Source organism: Saccopteryx bilineata, chromosome 1 (assembly GCF_036850765.1).
Source record: "Saccopteryx bilineata isolate mSacBil1 chromosome 1, mSacBil1_pri_phased_curated, whole genome shotgun sequence".
Taxonomy (NCBI): Eukaryota; Metazoa; Chordata; class Mammalia; order Chiroptera; family Emballonuridae; genus Saccopteryx; species Saccopteryx bilineata.
The window spans coordinates 238,474,519-238,492,047 of record NC_089490.1 but is presented as its reverse complement, the minus strand read 5'-3'; the positions used below and the strand labels follow the sequence as shown (position 1 = coordinate 238,492,047).

Genomic DNA, 17,529 nt, shown 5'->3' with positions numbered 1-17,529 from the left:
GTAATAATCTCATAGGATTGTTATCTTAAATGCACTGCGTTCTAAAGTGTTTATAACAGTATCTGATCCATACTGTGTTGGCCAGAGAACAAAAGCAATGCCTGTTCTTCCCACAAACATTTATTATCCAAATATGACCCACAGTCCTTTTCCTTAAGGGTTCTGTTTGCAGAGACTTTTTTAAGTTTAAGTTTTCTTAACTAGACAATCCATTTGTGATTTAAACTTAAATGTAGTTAGTGGTACTACCAGAAGCTCAAATTTGTGCTACATTTTATTTTTATTTATTTATTTATTTTTTTATTTTTTCTGAAGCTGGAAACAGGGAGAGACAGTCAGATAGACTCCCGCATGCGCCCGACCGGGATCCACCCGGCACGCCCACCAGGGGCGATGCTCTGCCCACCAGGGGGCGATGCTCTGCCCATCCTGGGCGTCGCCATGTTGCGACCAGAGCCACTCCAGCGCCTGGGGCAGAGGCCACAGAGCCATCCCCAGCGCCCGGGCCATCTTTGCTCCAATGGAGCCTTGGCTGCGGGAGGGGAAGAGAGAGACAGAGAGGGAAAGCGCGGCGGAGGGGTGGAGAAGCAAATGGGCGCTTCTCCTGTGTGCCCTGGCCGGGAATCAAACCCGGGTCCTCCGCACGCTAGGCCGACGCTCTACCGCTGAGCCAACCGGCCAGGGCTCAAATTTGTGCTACATTTTAAAAATCCATATTTATACTCCATAAAAATAGTTGATGAAAATTATTTACTAAGAAAAATATGTTTAAGATTTATGAAGGTAGTCACACGGAGATAACACACTACCCCAATGAATCTGTCAAAATAACATCTGATACAGGATAATCAAGTTTGTACACAGGTTTTGAAAAAAGCAAAAGAGAGACTAAATGTACCCATCCCTATTTCTGGGCCTACAACCCAGAATAATAAATTATATATTAAAATAAGAATGAGGGACTTTCAGATAGCTCAAAAGTTGTTAGTGGTTTGATTTTGCACCCCCACCCACCCCCGCCTCAGCACTGATAGAAAATACAGCAGAATTTTCTTAAGCTGCCCTTGCTGACCAGGACAAGATTCTACAAATACCTAAGTCAAAAAGGGATGCCAGCACATTAATAGGATAGTTTAGGAGAAGAAAAAGAACTGAAAGGTTAATTTTCTATCAGTAGGAATGGAAAGCGTGGGACAGCCCTTATTCTGGGTGGTGAGCACCTGGCTGGTGGAGGCCCGGCTATTTCTTACTCTGTCTGTGGAAGAGATGGTTCACAAGCTGCTGCATTTGGCTTCAGTGTGGTCAGGACCCGGGGCTCTGGACTGGACAGGGGACGCCCTGCCTCTCGTCCTACTTCTCTATGAAATGGCTTTGCAGCATTGTTTTAATGTCTTTATTTCTGCCATGTAAAATAACACAATAAGAGAGAGATACCTCTTTCACTTTTCCAAGCATGTTTGAAAAATAAAAGATTTAAAATATTTTAAATAAAATTATTTTTAAACATATATAGCAACTTAAACTATGTGTTAGGACTTAATAATTGTGAGCTATAAAACTGCCACCCTCTCCCACCCAAATGACACTAGTTAACCATGACTTTAAGAAACATGAACTAGGCTTAAACATGAACGGTCAGTCAATGTGGATTCCCACAGGGCTCTCTGGGAGGATTCCCATAGTGCTCTCTGTGTGATTTCCCATAGTGCTCTCTGACAGGATTCCCATAGTGCTCTCTGGGTGATTTCCCATAGTGCTCTCTGACAGGATTCCCATAGTGCTCTCTGGGTGATTTCCCATAGTGCTCTCTGACAGGATTCCCATAGTGCTCTCTGGGTGATTTCCCATAGTGCTCTGTGAGTGGAGGGCAACTGGCACATATTAAACATCTGCCATATGCAGGGGCAGGGCAAGGTGATTTTGTGTGCATTTCTTTTTTATTTCACCTTGGTGTACCGTATTTCCCCATGTATAAGACACTTTCAAAAAATTTGGGGTCTAAAAACTGGGTGCGTCTTATACAGTGGTTGTAGATTTTTTAATTTGCATTTACCACTTTTTTACAGTTTTTTGCTCATTGTTGAAGACTGAGTTGTCATTAAACACAGATGAAGACAAGCTAACGGTGGGAGTTTTGACAGTGACGAGAAGTTGTATGAATTTTATGATGAATAAAACTTGAGTTCAATAACTTTATGTAATACATTTTTTTTTCAAATTTTGGACCCCCAAATTAAGATGTGTCTTATACATGAAAGCATCTTATACATCTGGTTCTTTTCTCAATCTACTTTCCCAAGGTGCCTGGCTGGTGTTAGGTTATGTCCTTTGGGGTTCTAGTCTTCTATATTTGCTGGGAAGTTTTAACACAGAACCAAAATGGTTTAAAATTTAATACTTTTTAAAATTTTATTTCTTCATTTAAATAAAATTTGTATATTCCTCTGGTGTATGCTAAGATGACTTCCTACTGCTTAAGAAAGACCTGATAACCCATTACCTAAGTCCTGAAGCTCCACCTACATGTTGCAGTTCAGCTACTTTGGCTTTAAAGTGACCCATGTGCGTAGTGTCAGAATGAGTTTCAAACGCTGAGATACGATTTCAGTGCAAACAACTATTTACTTTGGGGGGGGATTTATTTGTATTGTGCTTAATATTAACAACGTCATTCTTATGGGAGCCTATCACTGCTACTGATACAGACAGAGGTGATTTGGTCTCTGTGTGCCTGACGCCCAAGTCGCTGGATGAAATGTAGTAAGTACAGTCATCCACCCAAAATATTTTTGTATTTCCAGCTGATTGGCTCCACCAATAAAACGCCTTGTGTAACTAACTATGATTTTCATTTTTCAGTTGGACATTTACTGCCCTGTGCTTACAGACATTAATTATATACAATTAATCGACCTTCAAAAAAACCAAAAAAACAAAACAAAAAAACCCCAGAACTGTGTGGTCCTTTCTGTCTGGAAACATCAGCTTATGACAAGTGTTACTGAGCATGGATGGCACCATGTCCCTATAACTTCATGTAGTGACCTAAACTGAGTGTGGTCCCAGTGAGCAGCGCTTCTGTGGCTGATTCACTAAGAAATAGAAACTTCCTAATTGTCAAGTTCTTTCTCAGAATTCATCCAGGACTAATGCAGCAGGGTGAATTATATAAAGCTTAATGCAGAGCAACCCATCTCAGTCTCCGAGGTGCTGTGTTTGAAATGCACACTGCTTTTATTTTCTGTGGTCAAGAGGTTAAACAAGAAGTGCCTTATTTCTTAATAAAAGCATGATTTATCTCGCCATACTCTCTCAGCCTTGGATGCATCCATCTGATGCTCACACTTCAGCACAAGAACCCCGCCACCATGTCCCCAACCCATGGACACAAGCCTCCCCATAAGTCTGCGATGTCAGGTTGTGGGCATCAGAAGGCGCACGGAGGACATCTGCCTTGCGGAGTAAACCTCATCAACGTCTGTGACCTGGCTAGCTTGGTCTCCCAAGCCCCACTAATTCCAGAACAAATCTAAGTTCTAAATAAGGTAGGGCTCCATTTCACACAACAGAAACAGGTCACTAACCTCAAAGCTCCATGAGATTTTAGTAGTTTAGAAAGCTTTTTATCAATAATTCCTTGTCTAGACCATTTCCCTAAGCAACTAGATGGGACATGCAACATCATATTAAAGAAAGGGAAAGCGAATCATACTTACCAGAGTAATCCCGGGGACAAAGGCAAGTGTATCTTCCGATCCCATTGACGCACATGGCCCCATTCCTGCAGGGATCTGAGACACACTCATCCACTTCCACTTCGCAGTGCGTGCCCTGGTATCCTGGGACGCAGAAGCAGGAGTAGCCATCAATGTTATCCTGGCACACGGCCCCATGGTGACAGGGGCTGGAAGCACACTCATCACGATCCAGCTCACAGAAGGTTCCGGCATAGCCCGCAGGGCAGATGCACACAGGCTGGACAGGGTCTTCGAGACAAAGGCCCCCGTGTTGGCAGGAGCCCACGCCGCAGGCACTGAGGGTCGTCTCACAGGTTGTTCCTTGGTACCCAGGAGGGCACTGGCACAGAAAACCCCGTTCTCCCGGCGTCTTCACACAGGTGGCGCTTCCTTGACAGGGTTTGGAGGAGCAAGGATCCGTCACGTTGCCACAGTCTTTGTCCCAATCCATGCCTGTGTCTGAACAACGGCAGTTCTCTTCTGCGAAATCACGGCAGGTAGAATTGTTGTGGCAGGATTTTGCGAGGCAGTGGGTGTCGTTTTTGTTGCAAAAGGAATCTACGAAAAATAAAAAATATATATCGATGAAGCTTACAAATAAATGGTGGAAGGCAAGGTTAAAGAAATTCCAGTTTAGTCTGACCAGGCAGTGGCGCAGTGGATAGAGTGTCGGACTGGGATACCAAGGACCCAGGTTCGAGACCCTGAGGTTGCCAGCTTGAGTGAGGGCTCATCTGGTTTGAGCAAAAAGCTCACCAGCTTGGACCCAAGGTCTCTGGCTTGAGCAAGGGGTTACTCGGCCTGCTGAAGGCCCACAGTCAAGCAATCAATGATCAATTAAGGTGTCGCAATGCGCAATGAAAAACTAATGATTGATGCTTCTCATCTCTCTGTCCCTGTCTATCCCTCTCTCTGACTCTCTTTCTGTATCTGAAAAAAAAAAAAAGAAAGAAAGAAAGAAAGAAAGAAAGAAAAGAACTTCCAGCTTCTCCTGCCATCTCAGACAAACTCACTTAAGGAGCCCATAGTTGCCTGCATTCTAATGATGACTTTTGTCATCAATAATGATTTTTATACATATCTCTTCCTATGGAGATTTCTGGCAGCCGACAGTTTTCCTGCAGTGCCTGCCCATAGGAAGTGCACATGTGCTTAGACATTACCAGGAGGGCTGATCCGAAAGCGAACCTCTTCTGTTTCCTATGGGACATCTCAGCTAATCGTCCTTGACTGTAGATTGTTTTCAGATGCTGGGTTTCTTATTGCATCTTACCATATGATTGGCCTCTCAGTGTTCATGTCTTAGCTCCATTGTCACTTCCTGAAAAAACTCCTTTTCTAAATTAGTTTTATTTTCTATGATAAATATAGCATATATTATGATATATATATATGCACATACACACACACACACACACACACACACATATATACAAACACATGCTGATGTGAAGTAGAGTTGATATTTTTGGACTAATTTGTATTGTCTACCAAATTGTTTCCTTGCAGTAAAGTATGCCATCTACTGGATAGTATAAGAAGTTCTAGAATAGTGGGTTTCACAGCCTGCCTGCTTGCCTCCCTCCCTCCTTCCTTCCCTCCCTCCCTCCCTCCCTCCCTCCCTCCCTCCCTCCCTCCCTCCCTTCCTTCCTCCCAGTACAGCAGAGCTCCCTCAAGCAAATTCCATGAGTAACCCCAATATACGAAACTGGAGTGTGGACCAGCTCAAGTTGAGGAAGGGACGGAGTCCTGGCAGCCCTGTCACTGCCTCCTGCCCTTTCCGAAGACATCCACAGCTAGGCATGGAGAAGAGCAATTCAGAAATCTCTGTTTAAGAGAAAATAAAATATTTTATATACTTCCTGTAAGTGATTTCTCTTTTGTTTGCCATTTGGGTATTGCCAATGCTAAAAATATATGTGTAATATTTAATATAAACATGGATAAAATATATACATCTATATTTGCTGAGAAGTAAAAAACTATTTGACCATGTTTAAAGAAGGAGGGGGCCCAAATACTAAATGCCTTTATCTTGTAGGTGTATGTGTGTGTATGTTTTCTAATAATTTGATTTACTTGACAAAGAGCAGTATCAGGAATTTAGCTCAGTTATAAGGGGGAGTATATTTACTCAGAGCAAAGAAAAACTGCAGTGTGACCTCAGGGAGAAGCACGTTAGTGTCCCAGAGACAGTTATCAAGAACATTTCTTCCTTGGTCTTTGGTGGTTTTTAGTCACGGACCTATGAGACAGGCAGGTAATTCTTTGATTTAAAAATCATCCATCATGAATCTGAAAATGTTGTCAAGTGTTCCTCTCTTACCAGTATTTTGGGCAACTCTGTATCAGCCAACCAGAAGTTTACCGGAAAGAGAAGGTAGGGAAGTGGTGAGGAGTAAAGGCCCTGAGAAAAAGCACACCCATCCCCTGCCTGGCTCTGCCGTTTGCCTCAGTTTCCCCAGCTGCAAAGAAGGAGAGAACAGTGGAGCCTCCTCCTTAGGGTTTCTGTGAGGATTCAGTCCCTAGACTTAAATGCTGCACAAACCATGGTTAAGTGCAGAATAAATGTTCGTTTTTCCTGTTATAAGATGCTGAGGGACAGCTTTATGTGCCTAATAGAGAAATTTTAAGGGATTAGTACAAAATATAGCAATCACAATAACAAGCGTACAGTTCACTCACACATTTTCACTGCAGGAAATTTCATTTTAGGAAACAAAATGCAAACCTAGGTTTACTCTTAAGAAGCGATTCTATCAATAGACTAATTCAGCATGCCAAAGGCATTTCTCCCTCCCCCCGCCCCAGAAAGTACCCAGACTTGCTCAGGATCAAACAAAGATAAACGTAGATTCGACTTAGAAAGTCTCTATTCTCGAGGGTTTGTTCTTCACAAGAAAATCTCTTATATCTCACGATACGGTTTGAGTTCCAATGAAACTTTTGGCTCAGAGACATAGGAAGGAAGAGTTGGGACAAGAGGACTGAATCCAGCTGCCCCAGAAAGAGATACTCTTCATTCCAGATGTACTGTCCTCAATTCCATTCAGACATGGATATGGGTAAGGTTGGCTGGCCCCTCGACACGTCGGTGAACCACCCAACAATCTCAATCATAGTTTGGAGTTCAAACAGCAACTATCAATATTTGGGACCTGCCTGGTCTCAAACCAGATCCATGATGAGCCGCTTTTAGGATGAAATAAAAGCTATAAATGATGCTACTGGAGATAAGAGTAAAATTTTCCAGATGGAAACATTTCCGTGGGTAAGAGATGAGAGGCTTGTTGCTTGCCCCTTCGCCTGGCTCTCTGCAGAGAATGAAATCTAATTCCAGGGCTGGGACTGGCGTGGGGAGGAGGGATGTGGGCAGGATGGGGTCATCGTTATGCAGGATGTGGCCCCACACGGTTTGCACGTGGTAGGCAGTCAATAGAGATGTCCTGAATAATGAATGAGTGAGCAGGGAGACCTGAGATCTCATTTAAGCCTTGCTGTGAAGTTCTCACTTTCCGCCTCTTTTGATAAAATCAAGCAAATCGGAGCAAATCGGCGGGTAAAGGACTGACTTTGATGGGACCCATGTGGAGCTGTTAAGGTAAGAATTACGTGAGCTCCGGGGGCTCTGAGAACTTGGGTGCAACTGAGTACTCACCCTCTGACTACACATGGTTGTTTTTCTAGATGTGTGGTTTTCAGGGCTCAATTGAGGTCAATTTAGTGAAATGGCCAGAGAGTGATTTTATGGAAAGATGTTTAAATGTGAGCTCTGCTATTTGCAGTCTCTGAGATTTTTTTTAGAAAAAATTAGTGTCTTCATTTCTAAAAGGAGAGGGAGGACATGCCGCCATATGCATTTAGAACTGAAGACTATGGACTTTGGGGCTTGAGTTCAAACGTATTCCTAAGTATTTTATTCTTTTTTTTGAAGCAATGGTGAGTGGGCTTGTTTTCTTAGTTTCCCCCTTCTGATAGCTCATTATCAGTGTAGGAAAAAGGCAACTGATTTCTGGATATTTATTTTGTATTCTGCTACTTTATTGAACTCATGGATCAACTCTAGTCATTCCTGCTCCATGTCGGGTGAATGGCCTCACTGAAAAGCTGTTCCATAAACCAGATGTGAAATCCCCAGTATAGGAGCGGCATTTCACGAGGTGATTTTATACACAATTTCCTGACATCAACAGCATTGTAGATGACCTACTCCACTAGCTGTTTCTTCTCTTCTCAGAACCCTCCCATGAGAATAAATATCTCTGGGACCGGACCCCAGAGAAGACACCCTGCCCTTTCTTTCTCATTCTTTGGAACGTGACTAAGTCATACAAATGGAGAAGGTTGTTTCTGTTACATTTTGACCATTGACAATTTTAATGAGGATCTAATTATGTTCCTTTGACACTAAAGTCACTGAAAGCTAACCAGGCCTGGATCTCTGACCTTATTATAGTCCATGTATACCTTAATGATGACAGGCTTGTACATGACCCCTTTTACTTATGGAATAGACCTACATGTGACCAGCTCCTTTGCCTTTAGCAAATTGAAAGCTAAAGATATTTGTAAATGAAAAGAAAAATGAAAGTGTCTTACCCACTCCATAAAGCCACCATTTTTTTAAGTGATCAGGGATCAACAAATATAATTTCATTTAAAAAATTTATTCATTTTAGAGAGGGAGGGGAGAGAGAGAGAGAGAGAAAGAAGTGGAGGAGGAGCAGGAAGCATCAACTCCCATACGTGCTTGACCAGGCAAGCCCACGGTTTCAGACCTGTGACCTCAGTGTTCCAGGTGGACACTTTATCCACTGTACCACCGCAAGTTGGAATCAATGGATATAATTTCAACCAGTGTGTACTTTATACCTACAGCTCCTCTCAGTTTTGGCTAAGCTGCATTTCAAGTGCTCAAAAGTCCCATGTGACTTGTGGCTACTCCATTGCATTGTGCAGGTTGTGACAGTTCTCTCTCTCTCATACGAAAAACTAAGGCCTAGAAAATTAATGTGTGGCTATCACTATGAGTAAGATGTTTGTCCTCCAAGATCTAAATTACCTTCTTTTATGACACGAGCATGGGAGTTGCTATGAATAAGTTGCATTTTGAAGTACTTTTCCCACAATGCGTTCATTAGGATGTCTATCCAAATCGTGCGTGTCCTTAGAAGCCAAGTGTGAGGCGGACCTTTCCCATCTCTCTGCAGTCTAGTGGATCCGGCTGGAGCAGCCCCAGAACTCACCACTGCAAAGGCACAGCTTCATGCTTGTCTGTTACTTCCTAAATTTTTCTTTGTTTCACCTAGGGGACACTTGTCCTAGCAATTAACAAATGAGCTTTTTAAAGTTCAGGCATTACGATATATGATCCTTCAGGGTATCTGTATAAACAGTCAGTGGATTCAGTTCTAGTCATATGTTGAATACTGTCCCCTGAATGTCGCGGTACATACACGCTAATTCGTGGGTCTAGCCCCAAGGAGATGTGTTTTGCTCACTTCCAGCTCAGTACACTTGAACAGAGAGAGAATGGTTGGCTTCTGCCAGCTCACTCCAAGTCCCGGACCAGATCTGGGGAGCACCCAGGTTACTGTGGTTACTGGATAATTTGGATGCTGTCGTGAATATATTTCATTTTCTCTTTATTCTGCTAACAGCCGGATGGCAGCGAGTGCAGGGAGCACAATGCCACCGTGCCTTTGGTCTTGGTGGGATTTTGGAGAGCTGCTGAGTGGCCATGGCTTCCAGCCCAGTGTGCCCTGGCACACGGCATTCTGAGCAGGACCTTGGTTGACGCAGACATGCTTCGGTTCATCTGCACAGCCCCACGACACCCATGGAGGGAGGCTCTGGGTCGTCCAGGGACCCATCTAGTCAACCCTCCCCCTAAAGGGGAGGCAAGTATATGTGCAACAAACTCTGAAGCTGGTGACTGGGCAGTCACACCATAGCATGGTTGAAAAATCGGAGGCAGATGTGCAGTTTGCAAACATCCTTCTGAGACTGAGAGAGACCATTTTATAATTGGGCTTGGCAGCTTAACCAGATAAGGATAGTTCTATTGTAGAAAGTGTATGAGCATGAACTTGATCGGAAGGCATAGCCTTCATGTGCCCATAATCAGCTATTTTAGGAAGGAGTGGCCATGCCTTTGCACTTAAAATATACTTTTTTTTTTTTGGAGGGGAGGGATAGTGGGAAAAGGAGAATGAAATTAAGCAAATTGTTAATTTCAAAGCAATAAATTTAATGAGTACATTCATATTTTGTTTTATAACACAAAGTGATTTTACTTGATATGATAATTTAGTTTTTCAAAATAAATCTCATATATTATTTATCACTGCCTATGCCTCCAGTATCCAGCATCGAGCAGGTAATCAATAATTCATCACTAAACTGAGCCAACTGCACTGAATTCCTATCTTCCTAAACTCAATTGATTATGTGACTACACTTAAGGTTTCCATATTTTTCTTTTCTCTTGAAAAATCGTATCCAGCCTAGTACTGTTTATTCCTGTGTCAGTCACCCACCGGTCATACCTTTGTATTGACCTTCCACTTATTCAGGGGATCCTGAATGACACTTCACTTTCTTCTATGTCGTTTTTGACTATACTAATACTTAATAAATTCAGAACGATTTCAATAAACTTCCTTGTATCATACCTAAGTCGAACGGGAACCATGCCTAACCTGAAGAACGGCAAAGGACAAGGATTCAGGGGGCCAGGTTCAGAGCAGAAAGATCACTCGCCCTCAGGCATAACAACAGGGTGCGGGGGTCTCATGAGAACAACTTTGGGGTACCTGTGAGAGGGTTAGTAGTTCTGATCATGAGGAGTATGTACATTGAGGGTGATACAATGCAAGCAATCGTTTTAATTAAGACTATTTTGATTTCCTGCTGCAGAAACCAAGTGGGGATGCTAGCAATTCTTTTCTGAAGTAGAGCAGACTAACATTCTATCAGCGAAAACCAGGTCCCCATAGGACAAGAGAATGTTTAATCTTTACAAAATAAAAGCAGGATTTTAAAGGCTTCCCTCAGATAAGCCAATGACTCTCTGTCCTCTAAGAGGATGCTAATCCTGTGGTCTAACAGGGGTTAAGAGACCTCTGAAGAATCTATTTACCTCAGGTCTATTTCTAAAGCCCCCTATCATGTTGTTATAGAAACCACTCGCCTCTGAAAATCTCCCATCATGGCTATTGCTATAGTAACCACCAAAAGACAAGAAGCTAGTTTTTCATCCATTTGCCTTTGTCTGCCCACCCCTCCCCACTGACTATCCCCAGGATATTTTTGCTTCTAAACACTTTTATGTTGCTGGAAACAAAGGGGGGGGGGGTAAATAAATTTAGTGAGGAAGAAAGGGAGAAAGAAAGAGAGAGAGAAAGAGGACACTACTAGCAATAAAAGGGTCCAAGGTATTTCATTTATACTTTACAGAAAAAAATTATAATTAGACAACCAGATCAGTTTTTCTATTGGTGACCAAATACCTTTATTTTCATCTGTTTAGGATAAAATAAAAAAGGAATGATAAAAATTAGATGTAAAACACTGCTGTTCCTCAAGCTTTTTAAGGCCACCATTGAACATCTCAGAGAATTTCCTGATAGAATATACACCTTTGCCTCTCGTTGGCTCTCCCAGTTTAAAGGAAATTAAGTAAATACCCTAATTTTCTTGTAAGATGTTATTAGGTTCCAAGATGGTATCATGCTTTAAAAGTCATGTTTTGCTGAATTCAATTTCTCTTTCTTTCCCCCACAAGCATATAATCAATTTTAAAATTCTATTATAATATTAAGTTTTGGCACTGTTTTGTGAAAAGTAGTCTATATAGATGAAGCCAAATGGATTATTCCTGCACTTTCTTGCTTTAGACTTCATCTCATAGTGAATTGCCTGGTCTGTTCATAAGTAACAAATTCGTTTGTTGGGTTTTATGGTGTTTAAGAACTTTGAAATTGTCTGGAATCAGAGCTTTTTGAAACAAACAAAATTCCTGTGCAGAGATGACCACACTATGATTATGGCGATGATGTTTCAAACCTCTGTCACCCCTGTGAAGGTCTCAGAAATACCTTTTAGATCAAAACCTGAAGCATTGATGTGTTGGGAAGAAAAAGACTGTTGCCCAATCTTTTGGGTAATATTCAAGTGCATGACGGCAGGATACACATACACTACTATTAACCTCAGTTCACCTCTACGACTGTCCTGCTAGAATGTCTAGTGCACAGGAACAATGGTTATCATTTTATAAATATATTTTATTTGAAAAGAAATAATTTAGAGCACTCAGTAGCATATTGGCCATTTTTAGGATACCAGAATATACCCAGAACAAACTTAAAAATGCATCTAATTAATCACTCAGAGAAGAGCAAGGTGCTTTGTACAAATTGAACAACTCCACTCACTGCACCTGAGGTCCGTATTTAATTAAATACATTATTTAGAAAAGCCAAAGTAAATATATGGGTGAGGGGGTAAAAAAGCAAATAATATGGAAGTTGATTCAAATGCTTTTTTGCTTCAGCTAGTTGTTTTGCGGTATTTATATTCATGAAATGTAATTCCACTCTTAGAGAGTTTATAAGAATGAAAAAATTAAATGTTGATAATGATACTTTTCTCCATGTGTGTGGGTTTTCGTAACTCTAGGTCCTTTTGCTTCCTGTGTGTTTATTTCAGCTTTTGCAGGCATAACATTGGAGCTGAGACGGAAACGCTCTGAAACTGTCTTTGGCTGAACTGTGTTCACATCGTTTTTATCATTAACTCCATACTTTTCCTAAGTAGTTATGGTAGAGTAACCAACAGTGTATATGTGTCAAATAGTGCATAACTCCCACACAGGAAATGGGCTCATTTCACTTTGTGTGGGCTCAAATACTACGCTGGCTATATTGGAATGAGTCATTGTGCACCAAATGCTTTTCTCTGAACCAACTTTAAAGATTATAGTCGCTGTGATCGTAAACGGAGCATCTATCTTTCTAATCTAGCCTTGAATCTCCTTCTTCTTACCCTTGAACACATCATTAAACCAATTTGCTTTTTTCCTTATTAAGCTCTGACAGACTGTCTAAGAATTTTAAGGGACAGTTGCCCTTTTGCCAATGTCCTCTTCTTCTCTAGATAGGGTGGCTGGCATAGGACTTGCCCTCCTGGTGTGAACAGCTTAAAAACACTGAGAAATGCATGAGATAACTATTTTCAGGCATTGAACACAGTGTAGAGGTGGGGTTTGTGTTATAAATGAAATAAAACACCTATGATCTCCCTGGCTGTATGCTGGGAATGACGTTAATATAGAGAGAGGAGCTTGATCAGAGATGCAACGACGCTCTGAGTCTCAGGTTGCAGATGTAATTGTCATTTGCATGTCAGAGCATCCAAGAACAAAGGGAAACTCAGATAATGGGCCCCAAAACTCCATGCTTCATCATGGGTTTGGGGGAGGCTTACCAAAGATCAGCTGCTAAAAGACTGAGATAAATTAAAATAGTGAAACTTAGACAGTTGGGGTTAGAGGCTTTACTGAACATCTCAGCATTGAGAAACCAGAAAGGCCTTGCTTTAGAACTGAGGACCACAGCACTCAAGGAGAAAGATGCTATGAGTTACAAACCAAAATAGAATCACTCAGAGAATAAAACCAAGATTTATAGAGAAAAGAACTTTTTAACTACCTGCTGGAACAAGTTCCAAATCTCCCTTTAGCTTGCTCCAAATTATCAGTATCTTCCCAGAAGGAACTTGTATACACATTTGGGTCCCCACCTTTTGTGGCGTCTGCCCAAGGGATTGGTCCCTGGACCACCTGGTTCTGATAGATTTGTGAGTCTCAGGCTGGGGCAAACAATGAAGCATTTTTTATGAATATAGGAGCCCCCTCTCACTTTCTGCAGATATAGACACAGATCAGATTACAAAGGAAGAGAATAAGAGATAATGAAAGGAATGAAGGAATAACAACCAAAAGACAGTTAACAAAATGGTAACAGTCAGTCCATACCTATAAATAATAACATTAAATATAAATGGACTAAATTCTCTAATCAAAAGGCAATGAGTTGCTGAATGGATTTTTAAAAAACCAAGACCCAACTATATGCTGTCTACAAAAGACTCATTTTAAATGACACACAGAGACAGACAGAGGTGGAAGAAGAGATCTCATTTCAAATGGAAGCCAAAAGCAAGCACAGTAGCTATACTGACAGCAATCAAAATAGACTTTAAGCCAAAGACTGTAACAAGGGACAAAGAAAGTCATTTTATTAACGATAAAAGTGGTAATTCATCATGAGGATATAACATTTGTAAGTATTTATGTATCCCACACAGAAGCACCTAAAATTATAAAGCAAATAACAGAAATAAAAGGTGAAATATATCACAATAAATAATAGTAGAGGACTTGAATACCCTATACCCTCACAGTTTTATGACCATCTTGCATTTCAGTAGTCTTCACCCCCAACCTATGTCAGCTACCCACGCTCAAGACCACAACTTGTCATCACCCCTCAATCCCACTACACTGAATTTTTTAAAAGTCTTCTGTGATCATCATTGACCTGCAACAAAATATGACTCAAAGACAGAAGAGGTGTAAATTTTATTAGAGGTGAAGGTATTGTGACAGAAGCATAGAGAAAACCTCTGATTTTAGCAATAATTATGTTGAAACACTATCAATGAAGAAAAGATAATCCAACCAAGCAGTGGAGTCCCATGTTCTCTGTTTAAAAACAATCATAGTATTATAGTGAACATCTGATGAATAAGTTTTTAAAGGACAAGTGCAATAATTATAAAATATTTTTCTTACTTGCTTACTAAGTATCTAAGTGTTTTGTATACTAAAAAGAGAAGGACTAACAGCTGCTTTATTAGCCTTGTCTCTAAAAACAGCGTTGCCTGACAATTCGAACTTTAGCCTTGCAGCAGAAACTGGGGAAGAGTTAGAAATTCATCCTGTCTCAGATGCTGGAGATAAATGAAAATTCTGCGCACCAAACTAAGTGTTTGTACTTCATTGTCATAGGAACTAATGAGCTGAGACTGGTCTGAAAAAGCAGGGCTGTCCACGTCGCACTGAGGAGATGCAACTAACCAGATACATGCATGTGGCTTGAAGCGACCTCAGGGCTGATGGCTTGCCTGAGCTGGAACTGTTTCTAATAACTTTGTTCCTTGTGATAGCAACCACACCCAGTGTGCAGAATGACAGGGCATCCCAAACTGCACCTAGCAAGCACAAGACCACTGTTCTGCTCTTGTATGTGCCACGATGCTTGTCTTTAACATATTTTCTTAAAGATAACCAAGTTGATGCCTCTTGAAGCCTGTGGTGAATCTCTTGGGTCTGATGGTCAATCTAAAGTGTTAATACCCCAGCAGAGTGGGTACATGGTTTTTATTTGATTCTCCCAATATTCCAATGCCTCTGGAAACCATCACCATTTCCACTTTGGAATTGAATATTTTGACTTGGAAGGCCATATCATCATAGCAGCCTGACAGCCAATATCTCAACCTAGACAAAGAGTCTGCCTCCTTAAAAATTAAACAAAATGAGACTTCAAATTTATTTTTTTCACTAGTAAAATAATTACAAAGTACTTATTTAAAGTCTGTCAATGAAATCATCCATGCAAAGTCAGAAAATACAAATTATTTGTGTGTAATGATAGGATCATGAGTAGGAGACCTTTAAAGAAACAGACCTATACTTCAGAGGTCACATGCTCATCTCCTTAAAAGTAAAGTGCAACGAATGCTGGGAATTTTAACAAGTATGCATTTAAATGATAAAGTTCTGTGCTATAAAATGCACTGTAACCTGGCGGCACCTTGCCTTTTGTGTCTTATTTCTTCTGCTGCCTGTCTCTGCTCAATGCACATCTCCACATCACATTTCTTCCTCACTTCCTGTCATCGAAGCATACTTTTAAGTTTCAAAGGGGATGAATCATTATTTAAAGAACTACTCTTGATTTACAACAAAAACATCACTGAAAAAACCCTGTGCACACATCTGTGTGTGTGTTAGTGTGTGTGCACGCATGCATTCGTGTTGCAATCGGGTATGTGTCTGTTCTGTTACTGAAAGTTTGAGTTGGGGGTTCTGTAAGTGCCTCCAGGGACCTCGTGATAGCATCCACTCTGTTTCCACCCACCCTGGATACGTGCTTAGTTGTAAATGGTACCTGTAACTAACCTTCAGAGAATATGACCCAGATCACAGGACACCATAGCTCATGCCAAGTGGCTTGTTCAACAGCAGCTGCTCCAAGCCTTGCCTCATTGATATTCAGATTCAACAGACACAAATCACAGGGCCCCTCTACCTGTCATCATTGTCAACATGTCCAGTGCTGAGGCTGCTGGGTTTCCTCTGATTATCTGCACGTCTGACAGATTATCTCAGGGACATTCCTCTTGTTTGTAAGGGGGGAACTTTGTGGCATGTAATATCTTCATTTGTAAAAAACGAAAGCATATACAATAGAGAAGAAGCCCATTTCTCTCTGGCAGAAGAGAGACTTCGAACCCTTATCTTTCAGGGAAAACTAAGACTATTCCATTGACTATGAGAGCAAACGTTGGAATAAAATACAATATATATTATAGTCAATTACTTTTAAGTATATCCATTATAAACTCTCAAGTTATTTTGTAACAGTGTAAACACAACAAAATCTCTTCTTTTCCCTGTGGACATTTCAATCTCCTGTGCACTGCTCAGAGGGTGTAAGACAGAGCATGTTCCACATCAAAATACCGACTGGGAATCACAGCATCAGAAAAGTGGTCACACTGACTGTTTCACACAGGACACTTGAGAGAGCCAGACTCTTCTGATTTCTTTTTAAGCATTTGACAGGATGTGCAACCTTATAAACTATTTGCAAGAAATACAAAAAAGTCAGGAAAAGTGCCCAAAGTTCGATCAATGGAAAAGGCTTACTTTTTATACAGAGCAGCAGTGAGGAAGTGAAGTAGAAAATGAGGAGGTAGTTCATTTTCGTAGGTGCCATGGTCTCAGTAGGGGACACGCTTCCACGTGTTGCTGGTGGTCTGGTCCCAGTCCTGCTCCTGACCCTCAGCTGACTCAGAAAGAAGCTGGATCCTCGGAGTCCCCAGGTGCCACCCCTGCCCCTTCCAGCTCCTTCACAGACAACACAGGGACTTCAGTTCAACAAGCTCTTGTGCTTCTCTGCATCCTCCTTGTGCCAGAGGATTGGGAGATTGTTCAAACCTGGTGCAGATTTTTGTCATGCCGGACTGAACTCCTTCTCCCTGAGGTCTTTCCCACCAGTTCACTGCCATTAACGATGCCTCTCCTAACACAGACTTTCATTTGGTTAGTGTCTTCAGTGAACTCCTAATGCTGGAATTAATTTCTGATCTCTGTCTTGGTGCGCAATTATTATGATCTGGCCACTATTAAAAGAACACCCTGTATGCCTATGTATTAATGTTCATCTTCAGAACACAACTCGCAGGCCGCTTACATTTTTCTATTCGTCAACCCTGCTCTCACAACTCAGCCAGACTTCTGTTGTTGATAAAAGTAGGCAAAAGGCAGTTCAATTTTTAATTTTTTGAGGAATCTTCATACTGTTTTCCACAGTGGATGAATCAGTCTGCATTCCCACCAGCAGTGCAGGAGGGTTCACTTTTCTCCACATCCTCGCCTACACTTAATCTGTGTTGTTTTGTTAATGAGTGCCATTCTGACTGGTGTGAGGTGATATCT

At 41.4% G+C, this 17,529-nt stretch overlaps 1 protein-coding gene across 2 annotated transcripts in view; it reads right to left on the bottom strand.

The window, feature by feature from the left end:
- Positions 1–16,929, bottom strand: part of CRB1 (crumbs cell polarity complex component 1) — a 99,291-nt gene extending 82,362 nt beyond the window's left edge. For both annotated transcript variants that reach the window (XM_066238532.1, XM_066238522.1), the window contains exons 1-2: positions 16,738–16,929; positions 3,717–4,295 (exon numbers count right to left, since the gene is read on the bottom strand). In XM_066238532.1, the coding sequence (XP_066094629.1) occupies positions 3,717–4,295; positions 16,738–16,807 (649 nt within the window). In that variant the 5' untranslated portion in view covers positions 16,808–16,929. The remainder of the gene's footprint in view (positions 1–3,716; positions 4,296–16,737) is intronic.
- Between the last annotated feature and the right edge of the window lie 600 nt (positions 16,930–17,529).